Source organism: Plectropomus leopardus, chromosome 18, assembly GCF_026936395.1.
Source record: "Plectropomus leopardus strain MGB_pleo_1.0 chromosome 18, ASM2693639v1, whole genome shotgun sequence".
Lineage (NCBI taxonomy): Eukaryota > Metazoa > Chordata > Actinopteri > Perciformes > Serranidae > Plectropomus > Plectropomus leopardus.
In genome coordinates, this window is record NC_142193.1 from 28927807 (window position 1) to 28955431 (window position 27625).

General features: G+C 38.8%; 3 protein-coding genes across 3 annotated transcripts; 2 read left to right on the forward strand and 1 right to left on the reverse strand.

Moving 5' to 3' along the window:
* Positions 1-20: 20 nt before the first annotated feature.
* On the reverse strand, positions 21-5081 carry pglyrp6 (peptidoglycan recognition protein 6). The gene is made up of 5 exons (XM_042504396.2): positions 4827-5081; positions 3007-3816; positions 1705-1915; positions 1320-1614; positions 21-96 (listed from the first exon to the last, which is right to left on the reverse strand). Exons 1-5 carry the CDS (start codon positions 4891-4893, stop codon positions 76-78), a joined length of 1404 nt encoding a protein of 467 aa, XP_042360330.2. The 5' UTR covers positions 4894-5081; the 3' UTR covers positions 21-75.
* Positions 5082-8709: 3628 nt separating this feature from the next.
* On the forward strand, positions 8710-13225 carry trappc5 (trafficking protein particle complex subunit 5). The gene is made up of 3 exons (XM_088069365.1): positions 8710-8829; positions 10008-10280; positions 11040-13225. The coding sequence occupies exons 2-3, from the start codon at positions 10011-10013 to the stop codon at positions 11334-11336; spliced, it is 567 nt and encodes a 188-aa protein (XP_087925491.1). The 5' UTR covers positions 8710-8829; positions 10008-10010; the 3' UTR covers positions 11337-13225.
* A 784-nt stretch (positions 13226-14009) lies between these two features.
* On the forward strand, positions 14010-27481 carry LOC121957128 (mucolipin-1). The gene is made up of 13 exons (XM_042505646.2): positions 14010-14233; positions 15586-15848; positions 16437-16598; positions 17408-17564; positions 19163-19244; positions 19347-19443; positions 20146-20245; positions 20344-20450; positions 21190-21339; positions 21452-21553; positions 22026-22148; positions 23223-23429; positions 24582-27481. The coding sequence occupies exons 1-13, from the start codon at positions 14197-14199 to the stop codon at positions 24714-24716; spliced, it is 1722 nt and encodes a 573-aa protein (XP_042361580.2). The 5' UTR covers positions 14010-14196; the 3' UTR covers positions 24717-27481.
* Positions 27482-27625: the final 144 nt, after the last annotated feature.

Consider the following 27625-nt stretch of genomic DNA (forward strand, 5'->3'; position numbering starts at 1 on the left):
AAGTGGCAACAATCAGAACATAAAAATAAAACAAATATTTATTGTGTTGATTTTTATGCAGAGCTCTTCCTCTTGTTAAGCAGATTTCTTGACCTCCTAAAAGAAAGCAAACATGAAATGTGAGATGAAATAAGTGAAACAGTTTTGCAGTGATGGAAGATGTATTCAGATCATATACAAAAGTAAAAGAAAATTATATATCAATGTAACAAAATGCAAGCAGCAAAATTAACTTAAACCATCAAGACTACTCTTCTGCAATAAGAGGTCCACTGTGTCTGATTTTATTATAAATTTCTGCTAAACAATGTTTGTTTGTTTGTTTTATTTACTTTTTTCAATCTTTGCTTTTTTATTAATATTGGAAAATTTTACTTCTTTGAGCCCCAAACTGATATTTAAATAAACCCAACTGAGAAGTTTAGAGGGAAAATGTCTCTGCAACTGCAGAAAACTCAAATGTAATAACTTGCAGAACAAAGAGTGCTGCTACATGCTCAGTCTGTCCTGACATGTCCAAAAGGAGGATTAAAAGACATAATGAGGGACGCCACGCCCGAATGAGAAAAGGCTGCAGAGTCTAACAACAGGGCATTAAAGCAACATTATGTCGTTCGAGTGCCGGGTCCTAGCTGAGCTCCTAATGTCCTTAAATCCTAGAAATGTCCTAAAAACAAGTAATTTCCCAAATTCTAGAAACATGCTAAACCTCCTAAAATCCTAGAAATGTCCTAAAGTCCTAAAAAAAAACGTGCTAAAATCAGAGAAATGTCCTAAAGTCCTAGAAATGTTCTAAAATGCTTTAAACATCCTAAAATCCTAGAAATGTCCAAAAATTTGAGAAATGTCCTAAAATCCTACAAATGTCCTAAAATCCTAGAAACATCATATAATCCTAGAAATGTCCTAAAATTCAAGAAATGTCTTAAAATCTTAGAAATGCGTTAAACATCCTAAAATCCTAGACATATCCTGAAATCCTACAAACATGCTGTACATCCTAGTCAGAGAAATGTCCAAAAATCCTAGAAATGTCCTAGAAACGTGTGCGGCTGCTGTGACGGGCCCCTGACCTCCTGTTGTTTTGCAAAAGTGGCCCCCAAGCAAAGGGAGTCGAGTATCCCTGCCCTTAATTGCTAAATAGCATGAAAGGTAAGAGAAAAAAAATCATGCATTTTTGATTTTTGGGTGAACTGTCCCTTTAAAGGACAGTCTGGAGCAGGATACAGCGGTTCTGTTCTGGATGTTAAATCTTTGAGTCAGAGATCAGCTGACCAGCTCACCCGTGACCTCTATGACCTGCTGATGTGCGTACGTACCCCAAAGTGTTCCCAGCCTCTGATCTCGTTAAAGAGAGCGTCTCCGGGACAGGAAGTGTTCACCACCTGTCTGTGTCCCTGCAGGGTGAAGTTGGCGTTCAGTCTCCCACCGTCAACAGCACAGGACGCCAGCCGATCTCTCACCAGCCCCATGGCGTGCTGGGAGGGAAGACTGGCGGCGTAGTCTCCGATGAAAGAGACCCCGTAGCCTATGGTGTTGTGTCCGAGGGTGTGGGCCCCCTGCCAGAGCCAGCCCCGGCCCTCGTAGATGTAGCCGTCAGAGCCTGCGACGAAGCTTCAGGAGCACACGGTGTCTCAGACAGTTGCCAAATTTCACACGCGTTCTGTGGTTTTGACATGAGGCCTAAACTCGGACTGCGTGTACCTGTATCCTATGTCGTCCCAGCCTCTGTCCTCCTGGTGGAAGCGCTGCATGGAGCGCATGTCTGCAGAGCACTGCTGGAAGGTCACACAGGGTTTGCTGGGAGTGTGAGTGTGGTGGACGAACATGAAGGACAGCGGGAGGGACAGGTTGGTGGGGGTCCCTCTGTACGGCTCTGCACCCCACATACAGCGAGGGATGATGGGTGGACAATCTGAAACACATTCATCATGTATGACAAAAGTATAAGTCAGTGATACTTACAGCCCCACGGGCCGAATCTGGCCCCTGATCAGCTGCTGGGGCCCCGAACATTTTATAATTCACAGTATAAATACAGTGATTCACACTCTTTTATACTTTTAGTATTCATAAAGTGCCAGAGTGAATAACACTACATCAAAATAGAGCTTGCTTATAAAAAAAAGTGCCAGTGGAGGATCCCCCACACCCCCTACAGACGTCCTAGCTAAGACCCTTATGTCCTAAAATCCTAGAAATGTCCTAAAATTGTCCTAAAATCCTAGATGTCTGAAAGTCATACAAATGTTCTAAAATCTGTTAAATGTTCTAATATCCAAGACACGTCCTAAACTCCTAAAAACATTCTGACTCCCTAAAAATGTCCTAAAATCTGAGAAATGTCCTAATATCCAAGAGACACCGGCAGAGAATGAAAGCAGAGCAGACAATCTGAGACACTGATGGAGACACCGGCGGGTGAAGAATTAGAGCGGCGGACAATCGGAGACACCGGCGGAGAATGAGAGCGGAGCAGACAATCTGAGAAACTGACAGAGACACCGGCGGAGACACCGGTGGAGACACCGGGCAGAGATTGGGAGCGGAGCAGACATTTGGAGACACTGCTGGAGAAGTAGAGCAGATCAGTCAGCAGGTCAAACAACAGGCTTTTTTTGGGTTTTGAGCGCGACCAGCGGCCCTCCAGCGTGTGGCGCTCCAGACGATCTCCTATATCACCTTTTCCAAGGGCCACCCTGGACGGTATATTTCCTCCTTGTTCACTGATGATCTAAATAAGTCACCTAATAATTATCGTACATCTCTACTTAAAATCCTAAAACGTCCCAACAGCTAAAATCACGAAGCGACCTAAATCCTAGAAAGACGTTTGGGTCTGTTGCGACTGGCCCCTGGTCTCCCGTTATTTTGCAAAAGTGGCCCCCAAACAAAGCAAGTCGAGTGGCCCTGAAGTAACGAGATAATGATCAGCTTTTTTCCCCTCACTTCTAAAAACCACAAATGTTTTCTTTCACTTCCTCTGTGGTTTGGTCTCGTGCTCACCCATAAACACGTGGACGAAATCTTTGATTCCCTCCTTCACCGCAGCCGCCAGCCGCCTCTTCTCCTTCGCCTCCATCTCTGATGGTCCCTTCAGTCTCCGCTGCAGCTCCGCTGTCTTCACCACCTGTCTGACAAGCAGCGGGGGGGCGACTAACCCTCTGAAGTTCTCCCTGCGGCGTCTGCTGATGAGGCGCGGGGCGGCGTCCAGCCCCCTGCTGTCCAGCTGCTGACTGTAGTACTCCGTCAGCAGGCTGCTGAGCTTGAGGGGATGTTTGGATTGTTTCGAGACTTCCATCCCCAGAACCACGCCGTCCATGCCTCCGTTGATCTGAGCCGTGGTGAGGGCGGAGGGGCTGTCCAGGAGGGTGAAGACTCGTGGGGAGGTGACGCTGTCCCAGCAGCCGTCAGGTCCTGGACGCTGCGGGAGACGAGAGCTGTGCAGGTCTTTGGTCAGAGTGAGCTGGTACAGACCCCGAACGCGCCCCGCTGACCTGGAGAGGAGACCGGCCTCGATGCCCAGGAGGAGCGGCGTGAGGGCGACAGTAGTGCCGTCAGGAGTCAGAACCACGCCTTCCTCTTTGGCGTCCTCAGTCACCCTGTGGTTCACGGCCTTCTTGAAGTACGCTGAGAGTCGAGCGACAGTTTTAGATCCGGCGTCGGCGTTACCCAGGAAGTGCTGGATGAACGCATCATTGAGGCCCGCCGCCTGCCGCAGACTCCTCAACACGGCCACCGGCTCTGACCCGGCGTGCCTGACCTCCACCCGCTTCACCGCCTTGATGAAGTCATCCATGTGCCGGGAAAAAGAAGCTGACAACAGGAAACACAAACACGTCTTCGTCATTCAGATGAAAATCCACCTCTTCAGTCGTAAACAACCTCACCGGGGTCAGAAGGGTCCACCCTGTTTGGTCTTTAGACCTTTAAACCAGTCCACCCACTGGGATTATGAACTGAGTGCCTGAGATTGGCCAGTATGTCTCCTCATAGCTAAAATGACTCTATTCTAATACAATACAGCAACATTTGTCTCTATGATTAACTTCCTCTTATATTTAAAAAACATGTCAGATTCATTCATGCATTCATTAGCTTCTCTATTTTATTCTGATTAATAGCTGTCATTATTTTATTCTATTATATTTTCTTATTGTTCAGCTGTCGGACAAAATGTTATCATGTTAGCTATTGTTCAAGCTCAACAGAATAAAATGTACTCACTAAAGGAGTACATTTTGCCAATTAACCCTTAAAAACCTGGACTTGTGCTGCGTTCAGATGACTTTCACAAGCTCTTTGACCCACTGAACCCTGAGCACATTGGTTTAATTTCTTTGAAAAAAAAATTGGGGAAAAAAGAAAACAAGTAGCTTGGCACGAAATATCCCAGAAGTCAGAAGAAATCACCTTAATTATTTATTTATTTTAAGGGCAGTATAATTAGAAAATTATCCCCCATAACAGGGAAAAATGTCCAGGAAACTGTATTTAAAACTATAAAAAATTTAATAATTAAAATTATATTACAGAAAAAATATATAAAATACTATTTTTATTAGAGTTTTTTAAGATAATTTCTTCCCTTTTTTTTTAGGTTTTTTGTAACTTTTAAGTTTTTTTTGTTGTTGTTGTTTTTTGGTCCGTGTCTCGTTAAGTTGCTCATTTCCCTCTCTGCATGTTTCTGACAGAAATTTAAACCAATTTGCTCAGGTTTCAAAGGGTTAAACACGTCTCAGCCCACGATTTAATCTGAAATAATCTGAATATATGTACTGCCTAAATGTATCTCACCGGTAAAAACATAAAAAATGTCTGTTTACCTTCTGCATACGTGCTGATCAGCAACACCACCAGGGTCAGGGTCAGTTTCCAGCAGCCGTTCTCCATCCTGAACGCCTCCAGATCCAAATGTCTGCTACCTTGTTGTCTCTCTTACTTATACAAGTTCCCGTGCAGAGTGTGTGGGTGGTTACGTAACGATTGTGGACAAACTGTAGATACGCCTGCGTTCATTCTGTTGGCGTGGCCCACTGAGCAACATGGGAAACGTCCACCTGCACCGAGAGCAGTGTGGAGTCCTTTGTCCTCACCGCCCAAGGTCAACACGCTCTGTGTCGCCGTGACGGACATTTTTGAGAAATTCTCAAGTTCTGTAAAATAATCTCAGTCATGTTGTTGTGGTTAAGCCTTTAAAACCACAGCGAGTAGGTTTGATTAAAAAAAAACGTGGGAAGCAATAAGCAACTTAAGAAATGGCCCAAAAAATTAATAGAAATTCGTAAAAAAGTCACAAGAAAATAACCTGAAATTGGTCAAACAAGAAATGACCTGAAAAATGGGCTCAAGTAAAACAAAAAAACTAACAGTAACAACAATAATAATAATTACTATTATTATTATTATTATTATTACTATTTTAACTTTTTTAAATTATTTTTTTAACATAATTAATTCAGGAACAAGGCCAACTCTCCTAAACGTTAACAATGAATTTAAACAATATAGCACAATCTTATCCTGATTCTTATCCTAAGACCTTTAAATTATAAAATGATCATAATATGATGTATATGATGAAAAATCTGGTATTAAATAATGTAAATGTAATATTTTTTACATTTCTTCTTTAGTTTCATTTACTATTACTATTACTATTTCTTTTTTTCATGTCTTTATTTGTATTTATTTATTTATTACTGAAAATTATATTTATTTCTTGGCTTTTTTCATTAGCTTTTTGATCATTTTCTCATGATTCTCTCTCTCAGCTAATTTTCAGGACATTTTCTTGTCACCTTTTACTATTTGTTTGCAACTTCCTGACAAATGTTTCAGAGGTTAAAATGCTCATGAAAGGCATCTTAGCACAGCACAAGAAAACCGCTGACGATCCAGGTTTCAAAGGGTTAATGTGGCTGATGCTTGTGAAACAAACTTTGTGGGAAAAAAAATCACCAAACAGCAAACTCATCAATACTTTGCAAATCACTGGCAGTCCTCTCTGAGGCAACGCGTTCTCATTAATGTTCAGAAAAGTCGGCTGCAAAACTGAGGAAGTCCCAGCAGCATGAATCACGTGTGTGCTGGGCAGCAGTGACCGAAATACATCTGCACCAACATTTAGTCATCATTGATTTCATGTAAGTTAATATGTGCACCAACAGAGGACACAGATCCGTGTCCACAGCGTTCACATGACAACCAGAACAGGAAGTGGTGTTGAGTATGGGTGAACTGGAAAATACGTTGCAGAAGGTCTGAGATGCAAACAACAAAAAGGGAGTTATGAATGACTGTAATCTTAGAGCGAGCAATAATATTACACACACTTGTATTGCTCTCTGCACAAAATGCTCATTTTATAATTTTTCTGCTATCATTTAGTTATTTTTTAACCAACATCAATCTTAATAAAATATCAAATATTTATTCATTTTCAGAATTTTAATCGTTTAAATTTCTGGTTTTGTTTAGATTTAAAAAACACAGAAAATAATTTTTTTCAGTGTACTCCATGCTAAGGATTTTTTATTTTGCTATCACAGCCTGGGATATGTCAATGATTAGCAGCAACATTGGTTTTTATACATTATTATTTTTTGTTCAGTGTCACATACTCACACTGCCCTGCACACAAAATGCACTTTTCAAAATCAGTTTGAAAAATATTATTCACTTATATGATTTTTCTACTTTCACTGAGTTTGTTTTTTCATCAAAATTGGTCTTGATCATAAATATCAGGAAATTTGTTATTTTTCAGAATTGTAACCCTTTAAGTGCCAGTTTTTTGTCATGATGCCACAAAGTTTTTGGATAATTTAAAAATATACAAGTTACTTTCAATATACAACATATAAAGTTGCTTTTTTATTTTATTTTTTTATTATCACAGGATGGGATATGTCAATGAATTGCAGTAATTGTGACGGTGCACCTAATGTAAACAGCATGTATTTTCTCCATATACCAAATATTGTAAAAATGACGTCATCAGGTGAAAAATAGTACAAAAAAAATGAAAAACTCCAACGCAAACACCCAGAATGACACCCAGAAATAACACAATGCATGTCTTTATGCTTTGATAGCTGTGGGATCAAAAATCTGCAGTTTGAAAGGATTTCAAATGTGCATTTTATGCACTTAACAGTCTGATTGTAACAATTTTGTTTACAGGTGTGTTTTAGACTCATTGTAGGAGCTGAGAGCTGCTGCATTCAGCATCAGGACTGCACAGAAATGAAAACACACCTGTGTCTCGTGTCAGGTGCTTTTGTTGAGGTTCTGCTTAGCAAAATGCTCTGAGTAATTTAGGTTGGTCTTTTATCGTGTTAAATAAACAAGGGAGGTGGTGTAATGTGCTGTGAAGAGTGAGTGTGTGTGTGTGCGTGTGTGTGTGTGTGTGTGTGTGTGTGTGTGAGTGAGTGTGTGCGTGTGTGTTTATATCCAGCTTTCTGTTGGATTTCACTGCTAACCACGTTAGCCGTTAGCCGCCTCTCTGAGCTAATGGAGGCACAATAATGGAGGAGTCCTCACCTGCTCTTGACTGCAGTCTCCATCGCAGGTGAAGGGACAAGACAGCTCAACCTTAACAGTCCCTGCCGGGTCCCCGTGCCGGTTTTAAACATGTCCCAAAGTCTCTGTGCCACCCCTTCAATGCGGGAGTTAGCCTTTAGCCGGCTAGCTATACTGAGGCAGCTAAGCTAAAAACAACAGCAGGCTAACGGCTCCTCGCGTCCGCAGAAAAGCGCTCACAAAAACACAGAGACAGTCCTGAGTTCACTGGACAACCAATAAAACGATAAACGGGACAGAAGACGGTGTGACAGCTTCACAGCAGCTGCTGACATATTTATTTACCTTAACCAAAAACTCCCGCACACGCACGAGCCTCGAAAAGAGTGGAAGTTAACCCCATCGCTTTTTTTCCTGCCATATGGCAACTCAGGAGGGACACACAGTAGGCCTACTGTAGTAGGTTATTTAAATAAATACATTTTGTCTGTGTGTGTGTGTGTGTGTGTGTGTGTGTGTGTGTGTATACAAGTAAATGTTGTATTTTTTATTTTAATATTTTTGTCACAACATTTTATCTGTTTATTTTATGATTTGTTTTATAATTTATATTTTACTTTTTATGTTTTGAAAAATGTGCCTAAGTTATAGGTTATTTTATTTTATTTTATAATTTAATTATGACTTGTAATTCTTGTCGACATTGATTACTTTGAACTGGGAAATATGAAAAATTAAGTGCATGCGTCAATGAAGCTCATGGAAGTGACAAAGCACACAGTAGCAAAATAATGAAAATTATAAAAACAAACAAACTATAATTCTTCCTAGTATCATCAGAGAGAGTTTAAACACACACACACACACACACATACACACACATATACTGTATATATACATATATATTTATTTTTATTTTTTTTAATTTCAAATACATAATTTAATTATGACATGTTGAAGTTGCTTTGCACTGGTAAAATATGAAAAGAAGCTCAGTTAAGTGGGTTAAAGTCAGTTAAATTCTATACAAATGTAAGTAAGATGTGATTTAAAAATTGTAATGATGTAAATCATTTCTTATATATTACATTTTTTTAAAGAAACTTGGAGGAAGCAATTACTGTGGTCAGAAAACTCATAAATATTCTGTAAATGTTGTATTTGCGTGTACTGCGCTGACGCTCCGGTGCAGCAGGCGGCGCTGTGGAATTAAATGCTCGTTACGTTTCACCATTAAACCGCAAAGCGAGAAGAAGGAGGAAAAAGCGGAAACACCGGATTGTCTCTCGTGTTTTCTACAACAAGGTTCGTTTATCTGCAAAAAAATAAGAATAATTTATCACAATCGATCTTCTCCGTGTTTGTGTTTTTTTTAAAACGCGCGTGTCTCTGCTGCTGTAAGGGCTCGCGTGTAGTAATCTAAACAGGAAGTAGCAGTTAGCATGTTTGGCTAGGTGGCTAACAGCTAGTGTCGGTCAGCTGTTTGTTGTGTTTTGTTTTGGGGTTTTTTTTGTTTGTTCAGCAGACACCGTGATTTGGTAAAAGTTTAATTAAGGTGTTATTTGTCTTATGCAAAAAATACCGATGAATTTGATGCAGGGAGAGCTGCGTCGATGGAAAAAAACCGTCTCCATGGAGAATATGAAAATGAGATTATTGTGATGACATTTCTGATAAATTAAATGAATTCATTAGTTGATCAACAGAAACATTAAGTGACAAATTGTTTGCTCGTGAGTAAGTCATTTGCATAATTTAATGCTAAACCGTATTTTCTCCAGCTGGTGTTTGTCTCTGATGTGATTGTGAGAAAGTTAGAATTTTTACTATTTTGATAAAATCACATAATATGACGCCATCCTTTAATCCCACAGCAGGTACATTTACAACAGCAGCAAAGGGAATTGTGCAAAACAAGAAAAACAAAGCAATCTAAAAACTGAGCATCAGTAGAAAATATAAAGCAAGCTGATCATTATTATTTTTTGATACATTAAATTGTATATGTCTAGATGATTTTGGTGAAGTTTGCTATTATTATTATTATTATTATTTTTTCTATTACTTTGAGCTAAATATGTCAACCTTCGCTTTTAATTAAGTATTTTATCTGTTTATCCATTTCTGTTTGTAAATTGTTTTTTAACTATCTAAACCATTAACTATTAATTTACAATAAATTAAAGTAGATCAGCGACACTCACGGTACTTTTCTAATACCATATAGATGACTATTTTTCACTCAAACAACTTTCTTTTCTTTCTCCTTTATCTTTTTTCCTTTTTTATTTATTTTATTTTTTTTTTGTAAAATTAGTTGAGCCTCTCCACAGTCTTTAGGACCCGCTGCGATAGACAGAGAAAAGCTCTCCGCTGCACATTTATTAATTTCTCTCCTGTCGGATAACCACACAAACAGAAATGATCTACGTGTGTGTCTGCAGAGTCTAACCTCTGCTGCGTGCTGCATCTCTCTCCAACAGAAAATGGACACGCGCTTCACTCGGGGGAAATCCAACATCTTGGAGCGCCCTCTAACCCGCCCCAAGACTGAGGTCAGCGTGAGCGCCTTCGCCCTCCTGTTCTCAGAGATGGTCCAGTACTGTCAGAGCCGCGTGTACTCCGTGTCGGAGCTGCAGACGCGCCTGGCGGACATGGGTCAGAGCGTGGGAGCCAGCATGCTGGACGTGCTGGTGCTGAGAGAGAAGAACGGGAAGAGGGAGACCAAAGTGCTGAATATGCTCCTTTTCATCAAGGTAAGATCATGTACTTTTATTAGTATTTTTAAGTGGGTTTTATCTATGTGAAGCTTTCTATTCGGATGTTATTTTGTTTTTACTTGCAGGTTTTGAAATGTCTTTATGTCTTTTTATTTGAAGCACTTGGTGCATGTAATTTGTTTTTCTCGTATAGCACGTTGGAAAGGTGCTATACAAATGATGTTTATTATTATTATTATCATTATTAAAGTCCATGTGGTGGTTTTAGAGTTGATTCCAGCGGCAGCGTGTCGATGGCGTTACGTCTGTGATGCTGTTTTTCTCCGTCCTCCACGCGGTTCTATTGCTGCGTTCCATTGCACGTCGGAAGTCAATAATTCTGTGTCAGTTTTTCGACTTACGATTTTATTTTGGCTTCATGCAGATTCATTGATGTAGGAAACTAACAGAGACAGGGGGAGCAGGCGATTTGGCTACTACATGCTTGTAAAAACGTCTATCAAACACAAATAAATTGAATGAAAATACCACTACAGAGCTGTTTTAGCACATTTCACACATTGCACATTTCTTCTCTGTGCGGCTTGAAGGATTGCTGTCCGCCTCTGGCAAAAATAGACTATTTTCCACAAAGCAGAGCAAGTAGTCGAATCTTAGATGCTGCGAGGTGCGCCCGGTGGAATCAGGAGCGTTGTCTAGACTGTCCATGATTGACTCCGGAGGCCGTGTCGTGGCATTAGTGCGGCGTTTACGGACCCGGTTGAATTCAACCTTAACAGTTTCCTTTCCTTTTAGGTTAACGTGTGGAAGTCTTTGTTTGGGAAGGAGGCCGACAAGCTGGAGCAGGCCAACGATGACGACAAGACCTATTACATCATAGAAAAAGAGCCGCTCATCAACGCGTACATCTCTGTGCCCAAAGAGAACAGCAGCCTGAACTGCGCCGCCTTCACCGCCGGCATCGTGGAGGCCATCCTCACACACAGCGGCTTCCCCGCCAAGGTCACCGCCCACTGGCACAAAGGCACCACGCTGATGATAAAGTTTAACGAGTCCGTCATTGCCAGGGACAAAGCTTTGGACGGCAGATAAAAGACTGAAGAGGTGTTAATGAATGCAGGATGAATGATTCATCAAAGTCCAGACTCGGTTTGTTCCTGACTGAATTTCTTCGTGGTAGCTTATGAGAGGATGGAGGGATGACAGCGGCGGGCTGAGCCACGTCTGGAGCAGAAAACATGCAGCTGGTCGGTTCAGTCCTCCATGTTTTTGTGGACCATCTCACTCCTGTTTGACCTCATGAAGTGACACAGAATTGTTTAGTGATTTACGTCCCACATGATTCATTATTTTGGTGTTTTCATCAGTAATCCTCTTATTTTTAAAGGTCAGATTTGTAGAATTTAGTGGCATCTATTGGCAGAAATTGAATATAAAGCTCGAACTATGTTTTCATTAGTTTATAATAACTGTAAAATAAGAGTCGTCGTGTTTTTGTTTCCTTAGAAAGAGCCGTTTTTATCTACATACGGTTTCTGTCATGTTTCTATTTTAGCCCAAAGTGGACAAACCAAAAACTGGCTGTAGAAAGACATTTGCGTTTTTGAGTCATCTCCCGTATTTTTCTCACTCACTTGGCACAAAGGTGAAGTTTCGGTTGGTTGCAGTCTGCAACCTCACCACTAGATGTCACTAAATCCCACACACTGGACCTTTAAGTCCAACGAGTCAACGTGTTTTAAATAAATAACTTTAAATCCATGATGTCACCTCACACTCTTGGAAATTGTGATGGCACTTTGACAGTATTTGTAAAATTTGACAGACTAAACAATAAATAAATTAGTCCACAGATTATTTGATGACGGCAGGAATTGTGATTTGCAGTAGTCGCCTCACAGGGTGAAAGTGGAACTCGGCAAAAACAGCCCGAAAAATGTCGCCAATTAATCGGAGCACCCCATAGTTTCAGATAATGTCAATAAAAATAGTGCCACGATACCTCCTTTAATGCTACAGAATATTTCCCTCGCAGAGAGAGGTCCAGACTTGTGAGATTATTTCTTAAATTTTTTTGTTTTTCACTGTTTCATTCCAGTTTGAGTCCTGCTGCGTGTTTTATCTCTGTGAAATAGATTCAACAACACCAAGGTCATATCCTCACAATTTTTATTTTATTATATTATTTACAGGGTTCCCACAGTCATGGTAAACCTGACACGATCTTATTTCCAGGCATGGAAAAGTCATGGAATTAGTATAAATTATTAAAAGTTTTGGAAAAGTCATGGGATTTTGTTGTGTGTAATGAAATTATTTGTTAGAGCACACTTCCATAATTAACCTTACACATAATTTAACAAACATTAGAGGTTGCTGATTAGTTTTTATGCAGTAACTAACATTTGGAGTTAAGTAAACCATACAGTTCTGTTCATGTTATACTTTATGAACGGTCATTAGATTTTATTATGGGTCCTTGAAAATTCATGGAAAAGTTTTGAAATTTAGTCCATAGAAACGTTTGGGAACTCTTCATTTAGTGTGTAAGTGTGAATGACTTCAGGGCTGTTAGCAACACGGGAGTTTACCTTCTAAATCGACAAACAAGATTTACACATGCAGATTTACAAAAGGACTGCGCAGTTTTCTCAGACACTAAACTTTCACAAACAAGACAAAAAGTAACTGAGTATTTCTCAAAGCGCCCACAGACGGTGACACAAACCTCACAGATATCAGATTGGGATCAGTCTTCTCTTTTAACTCAAGATAATAACCATAATTCCCCAAATGTTGAAATATTCCTTTAGTTAGGGGGCTTTTGGGGGACTCGTCCCCTCAGTAAAAAAAAAAAAGTCAAATCCTGGCTACGGCCCTGATTAATGTATTTTTTGTGCATAATATTAAGGATGGCACTGTTTGTCTGATAACATTGAATAAAACAGTAACAAAAATAAAAATGCAAGGTGGCACCGCGAGTCATGCTTTTTATTTTTTTATTTAGTTTATTGTACACAGAGTAAAAGGTAAAAACAAAGATACAATAAGACAAACAAAAGGCAATGAAAAAAATAAATAAATGATGAATAAATAAACTAAAAAGATAAAACCAACAAAAAAGATTATATTTGCATTGTATAATACCAGATAATGTACATTATATTATAATAATTGTTATAATTACAGGCCTTATAATAGCTTTCATTATTATTATTATTAATTTTATTAATTGTGCCTATTCAATCATTCAGGCCTTGCGTTTTCTTAGTGACTATTTTTAAATTATTTATTTATTTATTTATTTATTTATGGATACCGTGCACCACTGGAACTCTAATGACAAAGTTATTTTTTAAAATTTTTTCTCATAAACGAAGAAAAAAAAACAACTAAACAAATGAATAAATCAATAACTGAGACTCACCATAACCCTTTAAAGCGGGAGCAAATGAGCTTGATTTCTTTCAAATTCAGAGTAATAAAAAAACAACTTGAAATTAAGCTAAAAATAAACTAAAATAAAAAATTAAAATAAGATAAAACATGAAAAAATAATTTTGCAGACAAAATAGTTATTATTATCATTATTAATATTATTGTTATTATATTATATTATTGTTAATATATTTATTTCAAGTTAAAAGTTGTTTACATCCATGCAGAGCATTACTGTCTGTGCTCAGAGTAAAAATAGATGTGAAAATGAGTCACTCGTGGATGAATGAGGAGGACGTCACTCATGTTTTCCTCCACGCAGACACTTGTCACGTGTTTGGAGAGTCACGTGGTAACCAGGAAGCTGTGATCTGTTTATTTTTGTGTCACTGCGACACCGCAGCATCCTTCATGTGTGATGCGACCCGACGGGCTTTAGACGGCATGAACTCGGTCAGTGCTCGGTGTTTGAGCCGGTGATGTCCTCCTGCATCACCCCACTGTGATCGTCATCATGGCGGCTTCGAGTTACATCCAGGACAGCGCCACAGGTTCGATTCCTTCTGTCTCTGTGTCCGGGTTCATGGCGCCGGTTTAATCTGCGTGTCTTTGTGTTAGTGTGGTCACTCGAGATACATTTAAAGCTGCAAAATCTATTATTCTGTCAATATTTATCTCTATGGTGGCGTGCATTGTGATTCATTTTGGGTCCTACAAATTAAATGCATAATATCAACATTAAATAGATCCTTCCGCCAGGTTATTTTCTGAGTTGTTTCCAGTTAAAGCAAAATCCTCAGCTCGTTTATACAATGAATTATTTAACCCTTTAAAACCAATTTTATTTTATGTTTTTATTTAACCTTTATTTAACCAGGTAAAGCTTATTGAGATATAAAATCTCCTTTTCAAATTGGTTTGATTTCTTAACAAAATAAAGAAATAAATAAAGAAAAGTACACGAAAATTACTATAAATTAAAAAAAACAACAAATAAATCAAAATAAACACTTTTTATTTTTTAAGAAGTCAATTGTAAAAGTGGAAATCTAACAACAGTAGTCACTGCTATCTGTAACATAATCTCAGTTAACAGTAGAGCATCAGTAATCCTGGTGATCTCATCAATTTTATCTCTTATCGGACTTAAAACCGAAATTTTGGGCAAAAGTGGACACGCAGGAGGCAGACTATTTGCTCAATTAATTATTTGGTTTGTAAAACATCAGAAAACAGGAAAAATTCAATGCAATGAATCCTAAAGTGAGAACTTCAGATGTTCAGATTAACACTTTGATACCTGAGCAAATTCAATATGGCACAAAAGTTAGCAAAAGAATTAGCAAGCAAACACAAGAAAATTACCCGATAAAAGCAAATAAACAAAAAGACTTAAAAAGTGCTGAACATGAAAGAAAAGTCATTGACCTTTCTCCCCATTTTTTCAGAAGAATTTAAACCATTTTTTCAGGTTTCAAGGGGTTAAATAGCTTTGAAAAGCATCTGAAAAACTGATAAGGTCTCAAAGGGTTAAATTCACTGTAACGTAAGATGAAGGAAAAAGGATAATGCTCAAATTTGCGACGTCGGAACCAGCAAATGTTTGACATTTTGGATTGAAAAATGATTAAAAACAGTTGCAGATTGATTTTCTGTCGATCAACAAATGGATCGTTTAACCGTTGCAGCTCTGAATGAAAGATGACATTTTTTAGCATTATAGGAAGCATTTTTTAGAGCTTTATTCATATTAAAGTTATGATATTTCATCCTCTTCTGCTTTACTTGTGACTGATTTGTCTTGTGAGTTCACAGACTTTATAAAGCACCGTACTGGATCTCTTAAACGCCTCTTTAGTGTTTTATTGTTTCTCACCGATCTGAATTTCTCCGTATTTCCCAGAGAAGGACAGGCTCCTCTCCTCCGTGTCCAGCTATGGGTCCCAGGACCTTCTTGGGGGCGGGGACCCTCGTCCCACTGTTCTGGTGGGCTCCGAGCCTCCTCAGAAGCAGCAGCAGGAGGAGGAGGAGGAGGAGGAGGAGGAGGCGCTGAGGAGGAAGCTCAAGTACTTCTTCATGAGCCCTTGTGACAAGTATCACGCCAAAGGACGCAAACCTTTCAAACTGGGCCTGCAGCTGCTCAAAATCCTCATCGTCACCGTGCAGGTGGATGCAGATTTACACTCGGCTCATATCAGAACATGATGGATGCTGCAGTCCAATGACAGCCTGTTTCTTTAACCCTTTAGGGCCCGTTTTAATATTACACACACAAAACGCTCGTTTCAAATCAAGCTTTAAAAAAATATTATGCATCAATATTATTTTAACCAACATCAGTCTTAATCATAAATATAAAACATTCATTTATTTTCATCATTTTAATCCTTTAAATTTCTGTTTTTTTTTACCATGATGCTACTATCTTTTTAGATGGAAAAAAAATATTATTGTCAATATACTACATGCAAAGTATATTTATTTTATTTTTTTAATTTTATTTTATTTTTATGTTTTATGTTTCTTGACAGTCTGAATGTAACTATTTTTTTTACAAAGTGTATATTAGACTTATTGTAGGAGCTGAGCTGGAAATTCACAGATAAATACTCAGACTTGCCAAAATGAACGCCATATCCACAAATACAGCCAAAATGCTCAAAATGAAGAATAAAAAAGCCATAAAATGCACCTGACAGTCCCTGGGATCGTTCTCTGCAGTTAAAGCTGGTTTTTTTTTGTCCTGCCTCTCAGTTGGTGCTGTTCGGTCTGAGTAACCAGATGGTGGTGACGTTCAAAGAGGACAACACAGCTGCATTCAAACACCTCTTCCTGAAGGGTTTTAAGGACGGCGTTCCTCAGGCCGTCCACACGCAGGAGGAGCTGTACGGCCGCATCTACTTCGCCATCGAGCAGGTATCCTTAAGACAACCACATGGAGTCATTTTAGAGGACTGCCTTAACCCTTTAGAAGCTGTGTTGACATCAGTTTTGTGCTGCGTTCAGACGCCTTTCACAAGCTGTTTGAATCTTTGAAACCTTTGAAACTGGTTTCCAAAACTTGGGGGAAATGCAATGAGCAACTTGGCAAGAAATGCAAACTGCGAGAAAATGAGTTAAAAATTAGTTTTTAAAAAAAGAGGTGGGTTATTATAAAATTATCCAGAAAAAAACATCTAGAAATCCTATTTGTAATTATAATGATTTTATATTTAAAATTATGTTACAGAAAAAATATAATAGAATGTATAAAATAAATTTGCATATATATATTTAATTGTCAGCACTTTTAAGGTAATTTTCTTGTTTGTTTTTGGACTTTTTTGCATTTTTTCTGTACATTCTGACTTTTTTACCACACCAAATCACAAAAACAACATTTTCTCTCTTACCTTTGGTGGTATTAAGCCGTGCAGATAGTTTGGGGTTTATTTGCTCAGGTCTTCAGATATGCTTTGAACTGGAAGCGCAGGTATCTCTCTCACAGTTTGAGAATGCAAATACATAAAATAAAACTACTGCTGCTAGATACATTCAGGGATTAGGGACAAAATATGTAAAAAGAGTGGAAATGTCATGTGGTTTAAATTTGAAAACAGATTTTATTTTGCACTGTAGATAGGAACACGTGATATCTGACAGGAGCACCTTTACAGCTGATGGTTGTATTTTTGTTCGTTTGCCTCCAGTTTAGTTGTAATTCCCGCCTCTCGTCTCCTCCTCAGTACATGGCTCTTCCTCAGATCTCACTGGGCCGGTATGCATACGTGTCGGGCGTCGGTTTTAACGGAAGCGCGCTCTCCCTCTGCCAGAGGTACTACAGGAAGGGAACCATCGACCCCGTCAACGACACCTTTGACATCGATCCCAGAGTCGTCACGGGTAGGATTCACCTCATCTGTCAGAGTTTTTTATCCGTGGAGCTTAATTACGCGAATCGCCAGAAGCAAATGTTGCTGTTATTATTTCTGCAAACTGTGAATTTGTTACATTTGATCGTTTAATACATATCATATCGACATTTCTAAAATAATGTAGTCTATGAGCTGACGTCTGTCACGCCAAGAGGAAAGACCTGCGACTGCAGACCACAGTTTGAGACCAACGAACAACAAAACATTAACCCATCGCTGCTTTTGCAGCTGGGATAGTGCCAACAAAAGCGGCTGCTTTTTACAGACATTACTGTGTTTCCTGCAGGAATAGAGATGTTGCATTTATAGCACCAAGAAAAGCAGTTTTGTTTTTTACCAACATATCACAGTTGTTCCAGCTGGATTAGTGCCACAATACGCAGTTGTTTTCATAGAGACATTGCTGCGTTTTTTGGCTGGTATAGTGACCCAAAACTAGTTGGTTTCTTTTTTTCAAGACCGCTGAGTTTCCTCGCTGGATTTTGTCTTCAAAAGTGGTTGTTTTTTACCGAGATTTAGCTGCATTTCTGGCTTGTATAGTGACCCCAAAACCGTCTTTTTTTTATCGAGACATTGCTGCGTTTCCTGCCGTCATAGTGACCCTAAAACCATTTTTTTTATTGCGGCATTGTTTCATTTCCAGCCAGGAAAGCCTCACAGAAAGCAGATGTTTTTTAAACATCGCTATATTCCATGTCGGGATAGTGCCACAAAAAAACTGATTTTTACCAAGACATCCCTGCCTTTCCTCCTGGGTTAGTGCCACAAAAAGCAATTGTCTTTACAGAGACATCACCTCATTTCCTGCTGGGATTATGTCTTCAAAAGCTTTTTTATATAAATGAGACGTTGCTGTGTTTCCTGCTATGCCACCAAAACTGGGTATTTTGAGCCGAAGCATGATCTTTTTTCAGCTTAGTGGTAGTTGCGTCTAAACCTAACATCGTATTGACTCCTGGTTGTTAAAACTTAATGAAAAATAAAGTTTCCATGTATCCACAAATGTGACGTGTTTTGCAGAAACGTTGAACGCCAGCATTTATTCTGGTCATTAGGTTGTTAAATCTGTCCCTGGATATTTGACATTAAAACCGGCAGCCTTGTTATTTACTCCGTGCCAGTATTTTCTCGGCCCTTAAGGAAATGACTGTGTCAGTGAGTCATTGCGTTGCTGCTCCACATATGTCAGGAGCTGCCCTGCAACTGTGTCCTACTTTCAAAAGCTGGAAACATTTCCTATCACCAAAAACACGACACAAAGCTTTTTTTTCCATAAACTTCAGTAGCAACACTCCTCTCCCTGCTCCCGGCAAAGGAGGTCTTTGCATGCACCTGCTGACTTGGCAAAGATGACTTTTGTCAATGTGTAATAAATCTTGTGGCAAAAATAACATATAAGACAAATAAAAACCTCCATGGGAGCGAGTCTGCAGCAATGAAATGCTTTGAGGAACTGCAGCAGGGTGGTTTGTGGCTCATGTGATGAGGACAAAGATGGTTTTAAAAATTTCCCATGTGCTTTTTTTTAGTTCCTCTAATGCTTTTTTTTTTCCTGATTATTTCCAGAGTGCATTGGACTGAATCCACTGACTGAAAGTTCAGCTCCAGGAAACAGTGACTACAAGAATTTCACTCTCAAGTTTTACAAGTCAGATGATCTTATGTTTGCTGTTTTTTAACATAAGAAATAAAGAAAAAGTTCTTTTTCTTTGCATTTTCTATTCATAATAAATTCTCTTTTTGTCTGCAGGCTGATCAACGTATCCATTGACTTCCAGCTGAAAGCCATCAATATTCAGACCATTATAAACAATGAAATCCCCGACTGCTACACCTTCGCCATCACGGTGAAATATCTCTTTTATTATTTCAGTTTAACTCTTTGAAACCTGGATTGTGCTGCCTTTAGACAGCTTTCACAAGCTCGTTGACCCTCTGATACCTGATTTTGTTTTTTTTAAATATGGGAAAAAAGGTAATAACCAACTTAGCAAGAAATGTACACAAATTGCAACAAAGTAGTAAAAAGTGACGAGAAGATTACATGAAAAAATGTTTAAAAAAAAAAAAGGGGAAGACTATAAGAAAAATATCCAAAAAATGGGAAAAATGTCTAGAAAATTCTATTTATAATTATAATATTTTTATATTTAAAATGAAAATAAAAGTAATCTAAAATTATTATTATTATTATTATTATTATTATTATTATTATTATTATTATTATTATTATTATTATTATTCAGCTATTTCTAAAGTCATTTTTTAGGTTTGTTTTTTTGTTTGGGGGATTTTTTTTTTGTAATTTTTTAATCCATTTTTGCAGATTTTTGGGCCATGTCTTGTGAAGTTGCTCGCTGCATTCTCGCCGTGTTTTTGAAAGAAATCAAACCAATTTTCTCAGGTTTCAAATGGTTAAATAAACACCGTGCAGCGCAGCAGATCTGACCTAATTACTCACAACTGTGAATTTGTAAGTTGTATTTTAAGATGTCGAGAAGAAGCGATGTCCGGAGGTTGTATATTCACTGCCGTTCTCGTGCTTTCAGATCGTCATGGATAACAAGGCGCACAGCGGCAAAGTTAGGATCAACCTGCTGAACCAGGCCAGCATAAAGGAGTGTAAAGACCCCAACGTGTCCGGACACGGTGAGTCAGCTGCTGGTGGACGAGCTGCAGTGGACACATCTGTCTCTCAATATCAGCTGTTTTATCTGTTCATTTCTGATCCCTCTCACCTCTGTCAGCGGAGAGCTACGCTTGGGAGTTCTTGGACGTGCTGGTGGCGTTCGTCTGCCTGCTGTCTTTGCTGCTGTGTGGACGCTCCATCCTCAGAGGCGTCCTGCTGCAACACGTAAGACCACACGAGGCTCCGAAACAGAGTCAACCCCCCACAGACATGTTAAAATGTCCAACTTTACAGCAGAAATAAACATGTTTACAGCCTGGTACACAAACAGTTTTAGTCTCTATAGCTAATGTCAACATTCATGACAACCGTACAGGCGTACGTTTTTATAAAACTCACCCTTTTAAATGTTAAAATTAGAATTAAGGACCAAGCTGCTGTCAAGTTGCTTCCACAGCGACCATGTTGGTTAAGAAATAGTAAATAGTCCTAAAAAATAAGTTAGTATTTCAGCGCCTCCGGTTCCCTCATCTCAGAGTCAGCGGGTTTTTCGGTTAGAAGCCTAAAATTAGATCTCCACGCAGGCTGAAGAGACTTTCACATTTTGTTCTACGACATAAAATACGTCAATAAATATCAACTTTGAAGCTTTTTTCAACATTTGGTCATTGATTTTGTAGATTAGTATAAAAATACAATAAAAAATCCCCAACAACAAATACACCAACAACACACAATACACAAACTGTGTAAGCAGAAAAAGACAAAAAAAAACAAGACATTAGTGACATTTATCACTAACTTTTATCATGTCAGCAGAGCTCTAAACTGCAAGCAGCAGTTTAGGAAGTCTCGAGCACGCCTCCTCTGAGGGCCATCGTTTTCAAATAAAGCAAATTTCTCTGTATGGGATAATAAAGCTGACATGTGTCTGAATGTCCCTCGTCATCGTCTCGTTGAACAGGAGTACGTGCAGTTTTTCAAACACAGACTCGGCCGCAGCGTGAGCTGGGGAGACCGAATGGAGTTCATCAACGGCTGGTACATCCTGCTCATCATCAGCGACATGTTCACCATCGTCGGCAGCTTCATCAAAATCGGCATCGAGTCCAAGGTAGGACCGCGCATCGGTAATTTGTGACGGAAAAGTGATCGTCTGTGTTTCGTCAGATTTGCGTTCAGTCCTCAGTTTCTGGTCATTTAATGACGTCGCTGTTGTGATGCAGAATTTGTCATCGTATGACATGTGTGGGATCCTGCTGGGAACCTCCACCCTGCTGGTGTGGGTGGGAGTCATCCGCTACCTCAGCTTCTTCCAGAAATACAACGTGGGTGAAACACACACACACACACACACACAATTAAGATCCTCTTTGTCTTCTGTGTCTGCTCGCCGGTCTTTTTTAAACCCTTTGAGACCTGGACAAATCGGCTTGCTTTCTTTTGAAAACGTGGGAAATAAAGGCAATAAGCAACTTGGCAAGACGTGTTCTGCAAATATCAAGAAAGTAGTAGATTTAGAAAATTTATTTTTAAGAAAAAAGCTTGAGAAAAATGTCCAAAAAAGATTTATTATATATTTAAAATATTTTACAGAGGTATTATTATTTTGTGTTTAATTTATTTATTTATTTATTCTCATTTGGGGGTATATTTATTGGGGTTTTTTTTGTTTGTTTTGTCTTTTTTCCTAATTTTCTCACTGCCTTCGACCCATGTTTTTGTAAGAAGTCCTGCAGGTTTGTTCAGGTTTCAGAGGATTAAACAGTAAATATATTTCGGTTTCTCTTTGTCTCTCAGATCTTGATTGTGACTCTCAGAGCTGCTTTTCCAAACGTCATCCGCTTCTGCTGCTGTGCAGCGGCCATTTATATGGGCTACTGTTTCTGTGGCTGGATTGTTCTGGGGCCGTATCATACCAAGGTACCACACACACACACACACACACACACACACACAAACACACACACGAGGGGGAGCGTGACTCATTCACGCAGTCAGTCACTGCGGCGCAATCAGCATAAAAAGCCCTCCGGCGTCACATCATCTCTGTAGCTGTGTACAGTTAATGAGAGATAAAACTGACATTTATTAAACGTGAATTATGACGGCGATTTGCTTTTGACTGCAGTGTTGGTGTTAATGTGTAAACGAGCAATCAACCCTGATAAAAGATGCCAAAAAAAGAAAACGTTTTTAATTGAAAAGGTGTTTAGAGGAGTAATGCAAAACGACAGGCGGTCAGGGGCCAGTCGCAACAGCCCAAAACAAGTTTAAAAGATTTTTAGACATTTCTCAGATTTTAGAACAAATCTACGATTTTAGGACATTTTGTGGATTCTAGGACATTTCTCCGATTTTAGGATTTTAGATTTTAGGACATTGCTCGCAGAGTTTTTGACATTTCTCAGATTCTGGGACGTTTCTAGGATTTTTGGATGTTTGTAGGATTTTAGGACATTTTTAGGATTAAGGACATTTCTTGAATTTTAGACCGTTTGTTGGATTTTGGGGCATTTCTATGATTTCGGGAGGTTTCTAGGATTTCAGGACATTTCTCTCATTTTTAGATATTTCTAAGAATTTAGGACATTTCTAGGATTTTAGATCATTTTTAGCTCGGACCTCTGTTTGAGGGTGTCTGGGATCCTCCACTGGCACCTTTTTTGATGCATTTTCTTGCACTCTGACACCTCATATATACTAAAAGTACAAAAACATAATTTTTTTATTGTGAATCAGAAAATGTTTTAGGGGCCACCTGGCACCATATCGGGGCCAGATTTGGCCCTCGGGCCATAAATTGAGTATCACTTCAATAATGTAATAACAATCTGAAAGTGTAATAAAACTTCAACCTGATACTGTAATAACATTTTTATATTTTTGACTCTTGCCCTCTCAGTGTCTTTCACGTTTTAACACTGCATTAATTCCTTGATTAATTAATCAGCTGCACTAATTACACCGGTGTGTGTTGATGCTGTGTGTGTCCAGTTTCGCTCGCTGTCCATGGTGTCAGAGTGCCTGTTCTCTCTCATCAACGGAGACGACATGTTTGTCACTTTCGCTGAGATGGAGAAAAGCGGCACGCTGGTGTGGATCTTCAGCCAGGTCTACCTGTACACCTTCATCTCGCTCTTCATCTACATGGTGCTGTCCCTCTTCATCGCGCTCATCACCGGAGCCTACGACACCATCATGGTACGCGTTCATTCAGCTGTGAAGCTCCGCTGAGAGTTAACGCGTTACCTTCCAGACTGACTTTATCAGACACGTTTTACTGAGCAGCGTCGTGCTCCCAGAGTCAGGTCTGAATTTGGAAAAACTGCTTTTAATGTCAGTGCACCAGACTCCTGAAACAAATACAGCACCTCCTTAAATTCAATTAAACATGACATTTGATCTTTACTCTTTACCAGCCTTTACATATCATTATTTAAAATTATGGTAATTATCGAAAAAATATTATTTAAAATAGAAATAATTCATCTTACATTTTAATTCTTTTAATTAATCAAATGATCTACCAATAGATGTAGGTGTAGATGCAAAGATTTAGGGCTTTTTTCATAACTGCATTTTATTTATATCTTACTTATCCTAGTTTACATTTCAAATTATTTTCCCCAATCCGAAAGTTTTAATTTCTTCATTATAGGGATGTGCGATAATATCGGCAGATATTGACTTTAAAATTGACTTGCATGCTGATTTCTGCCAAATCACAAACTGTGAACAGGCACAAAACATCAGTCCTAAGTTGAAGTATGTTTCTTATTTCCCACAGTGAATGAATATTACATACACAGAAAAGCGTTGTATTTTTTGCCTCCATCTGCTGGTCGGCTGTCACGATCACAAAAAACATAATATGATGTTAACTCCGCTACAGAAGAGATTTGATGAATTTTCCTCATGGATCATTTAAATTAGTGAATATATCGATATCGGTATTGGTTACTGGCAAAATGCATCGTTATATATTAACATAACGGTTATCATCACGGTGCATCCCTACTTTGTTATTATTTTTATAACGGTTTTGCCTTTTCTGTTTTTGAACATGAAACCAAATTAAATATCTTTAATATAAAATAATGATGCAGTTAACTCATTATTTTTATTTTTTCATGCTTTAAAAGTCACAAAAAAGTCCCCTAAAACTTGGCCCCTCAGTTTCCCTGTTACTGCACTTCGCTGCTCTCAAGTATAATTAAAGGTTCACTGAATTTATTCACTGACCGTCTCGTTTTTGTGCATTTTTAGCCATGCCGTGGCAAATCAAACTCTGTACAGAAGCATTATTGTGAATTGCGATTATAAAATGTTAACCTTTTCGCTGTCTTCCTACAGGCCCAAACACAGGAGCAGGTACGAGTCAGCGACCTGCACACGTTCATCGCAGAGTGCACGGACACGCCCAGCTCCGGCAAGTTCCGCGGGCCTGAAGGGTCGTCGTGCTCCTTCCTCTGCTGCTTTGACTGCTGAAGAGGAGGAGGAGCAGGAGGAGGAGGAGGAGGGGGAGGAAGAGGAGGAGGAGGAGGCACACAGGCAGTAAGCAGCAGTGTGTGAGTGTGTTTCTCTCTCTCTCTGAAGCACTGTATTTCCACTCTGGTGACAGCTGTCTGCAGGGACAGACACCCTGCAGGGACGATAAATGCCTCCAGAGTGCACTGACTGACCTTGGGCCACGTCGTCTCCGTTTGAATTTTGCATTTAGATTTGTACTGGAACAATTGAGCGCTCTGCACAGTCACAAGCCCAATTACCTGCTTCGGCTTTTGTACCGTATGAATAATTTATCGTCTCTCTGAAATGTCACTTTAACGACTGGACGCATGATGCCAGTAAACATATTCATGGCTGTAGACCGGACACAGGGTCCGCTCAGTGAAATGAATGCACACTTTGACTTGAATGACCAACTGAACACACACAGGGTTATTATTAGCATTTTAGTGTCCGCGTGGCAGCCTAGGTGACGGGATTTCTGCCTCTTGATTATGTAAATATGTGTGAATCTTTATAGCACAGGTAGAATAGACTCAAGCTGCAAAAAAAGGATCATTAACCGCCATGTGTATATGCATTAGCTTCTGCGACGTCTTCAGTCATGGCTCCACACCCATTTTTTATTCTTTGCTTTGTTCATGTCCTCCTCCGGCTGCAGGAGGAAGGACGAGCCCTGCAGCCAACCAGTTAGTCATCAATATGTATGAACTGTTTGAGCCAGGTGACTAATGCACTGCGAGACAGAGACTCTGCACTGTTTGCCTTCTAGAAAATCAGCAGAGAGCAGATGTTTAAAGGCTCTTCCTGCCAAACTACACATACATAACCTTCATTTAATGCAGATTTTAAGTCATTGTCTTAGTTCTTATCCCTTTGACACCTGAGCAAATTTATGTCAAAAACGCGGGGAAAAGTTAAGAGTAACAGGAAAATTACCTGAAAATTAACAACCAAAAGAAAAAAAACAAAACAAAAAAGTAACAAAACAGAAATTTATATATATTATAGAGAAGATTATTATTATTATTATTATTATTATTATTATTATATAGTTTTCTTGATATTTTCTCCTATTTTTAAATTATTAATAACTTCTAATAATTTCTCCCTTTCTCTCTGTTTTTTATAAACTATTTTTCAGGTCATTTTCTTGTCACCCTTTTCATAATTTCTTGCACTTTGTGGGACGTCTCTTGCCAAGTTGCTCAATTTTAAAAAGAAATTAAACCAATTTGCTCAAGTTTCAAATGTTTAAAAGCACGTAAAGGGCCTCACAACTGACATCATTCCATATTTTAAAGGATAAAATCAAACCTAAAAACACATTTTTGTTTTTGTTTTGTTTTTTTTAATAACTACTATCATTTTGCTCTGGGTTCAAAGGTTTGAAAACTTGTGAAAGGCATGTGAGAGCAACACAACAAAAGTGATGTTCCAGGTTTTTAAGGGTTAATACAGTATTTGGACCTCCTGTCTGATAGTTGCCTTAGTTAGATTTTTTTGATGCAGCATGTGTAAAAGTGTTTTTGGATGTGCGTACCCTCCACCCTGCTGGTTCATGCCGCTTTTTAAGTCCTCAAAAGCACCTTTAATACTTCTGCAGAAAGAAATCTGTAAAAAGAAAAACAAAAAAAAAGAACCGTAAAAGGCGAGGGGCCTACAGACGACTGGGTTTCTTTTTTTAGAAAGTTTGGTTACAGTGTCGCCAAATAATAATCTGTTTATTGTTACTGATTAAGTGTGAGAAATATGTTACTTTAGCAGAAGACAGCACATTTGTAATTAAATCCATACTTGAGAGGTAGAAACCAGTTTTTATTTATGCTGCTTACGTTCCTAAAGAACACGTGTTTCCTCAAAAAAACACAGCTGTCAGCCTCTCACCATCTTATTTTGAAGGATATAATAAACCTTTTAGGATATATTATTTCTATGATAAGATGTCAAAGCTCAGATGCCTGTTACATGTCAGTAGTTGTGTGTTTTGGCTTCGTATGTTATTCTGCTGGCAGCTCACAGAGTTGTCTGTGTTTTATATAAAGTGTCAGCACTCACACTGAAGCTGTGTTTGACAGATAAGAGCTCTTTTTTTTTTTTTTTAAATCTGTGAACGAGCGAGGTCACCTCTACAAACCAGCAGTCCTTCATTCAGCTTTTTTAAAGAAAATTATAATCAGAATATCTTATTATAAAAACAAGGCGGTAATGTGATTCCAGCGAGCTGCGTGGACGCTCGTGAAGGGCACAGATCGGAGGAAAAAGGGATTAACTGCACAAAAAATGTGTCAGGACTAAAGGGAACATTTTCTATCATTGACTGTCATGCTAACTTTAATTTATGAATATTGTTTACAACATGTCTCTTTTACTGAATGATTATTTACTCTTACTTGCACGTTTTAAAGACTGATTTAGAGTTTCACTTGATTTTAATGTCACATCAGGGCACTGTATCGGTACTGTAATGCATCTGTTCTCACACTTTTGGGAACACTTTTAATGCCACTTGGGATTTATGTTGTCAGTGTTTTTCATTATAACCGTTTTTTTATATTTTGTTTGCTGTCTTAATTATTTTACCTCTTGTGGAGATAAAGCAAGTAACAACTAAAAGGGAGTTAAAGAGTTTCTGTGTAGGAGGAACTTGTACAGGTTTTTACCCTCGTTTGTATCAAATTTTTTGTGTGAAGGTGCAACCTTTTGGATGAAAGTACATCAAATAAAATGGAAATAATATAAAATTGTGTTGATGTTTTCAAGATAAGTAACCAAGACACGTGTTTAAGTATCAAAGTTTTTCTTTCTGTTTTTTGTCCCAATGCAGACACATTGTGTGCTCGTTTTAAAGGTCCCTAAAGATGCTCATTTTCTTTTTTTTTAACATT

What these genes read in the sequence shown, in the direction of transcription:
- pglyrp6 (XM_042504396.2), bottom strand. Translation starts at nt 4,893, where the DNA reads ATGGAGAACGGCTGCTGGAAACTGACCCTGACCCTGGTGGTGTTGCTG. An exon ending in GATCAGCACGTATGCAGAAG is followed by an intron (nt 3,817 to 4,826) that starts GTAAACAGACAT and finishes TCCTGTTGTCAG; the next exon opens with CTTCTTTTTCCCGGCACATG. An exon ending in TTTCGTCCACGTGTTTATGG is followed by an intron (nt 1,916 to 3,006) that starts GTGAGCACGAGA and finishes AATGTGTTTCAG; the next exon opens with ATTGTCCACCCATCATCCCT.
- trappc5 (XM_088069365.1), top strand. Translation starts at nt 10,011, where the DNA reads ATGGACACGCGCTTCACTCGGGGGAAATCCAACATCTTGGAGCGCCCT. An exon ending in ATATGCTCCTTTTCATCAAG is followed by an intron (nt 10,281 to 11,039) that starts GTAAGATCATGT and finishes CTTTCCTTTTAG; the next exon opens with GTTAACGTGTGGAAGTCTTT.
- LOC121957128 (XM_042505646.2), top strand. Translation starts at nt 14,197, where the DNA reads ATGGCGGCTTCGAGTTACATCCAGGACAGCGCCACAG. An exon ending in TTCACTCTCAAGTTTTACAA is followed by an intron (nt 19,245 to 19,346) that starts GTCAGATGATCT and finishes TTTTGTCTGCAG; the next exon opens with GCTGATCAACGTATCCATTG. An exon ending in GCTACACCTTCGCCATCACG is followed by an intron (nt 19,444 to 20,145) that starts GTGAAATATCTC and finishes TCGTGCTTTCAG; the next exon opens with ATCGTCATGGATAACAAGGC.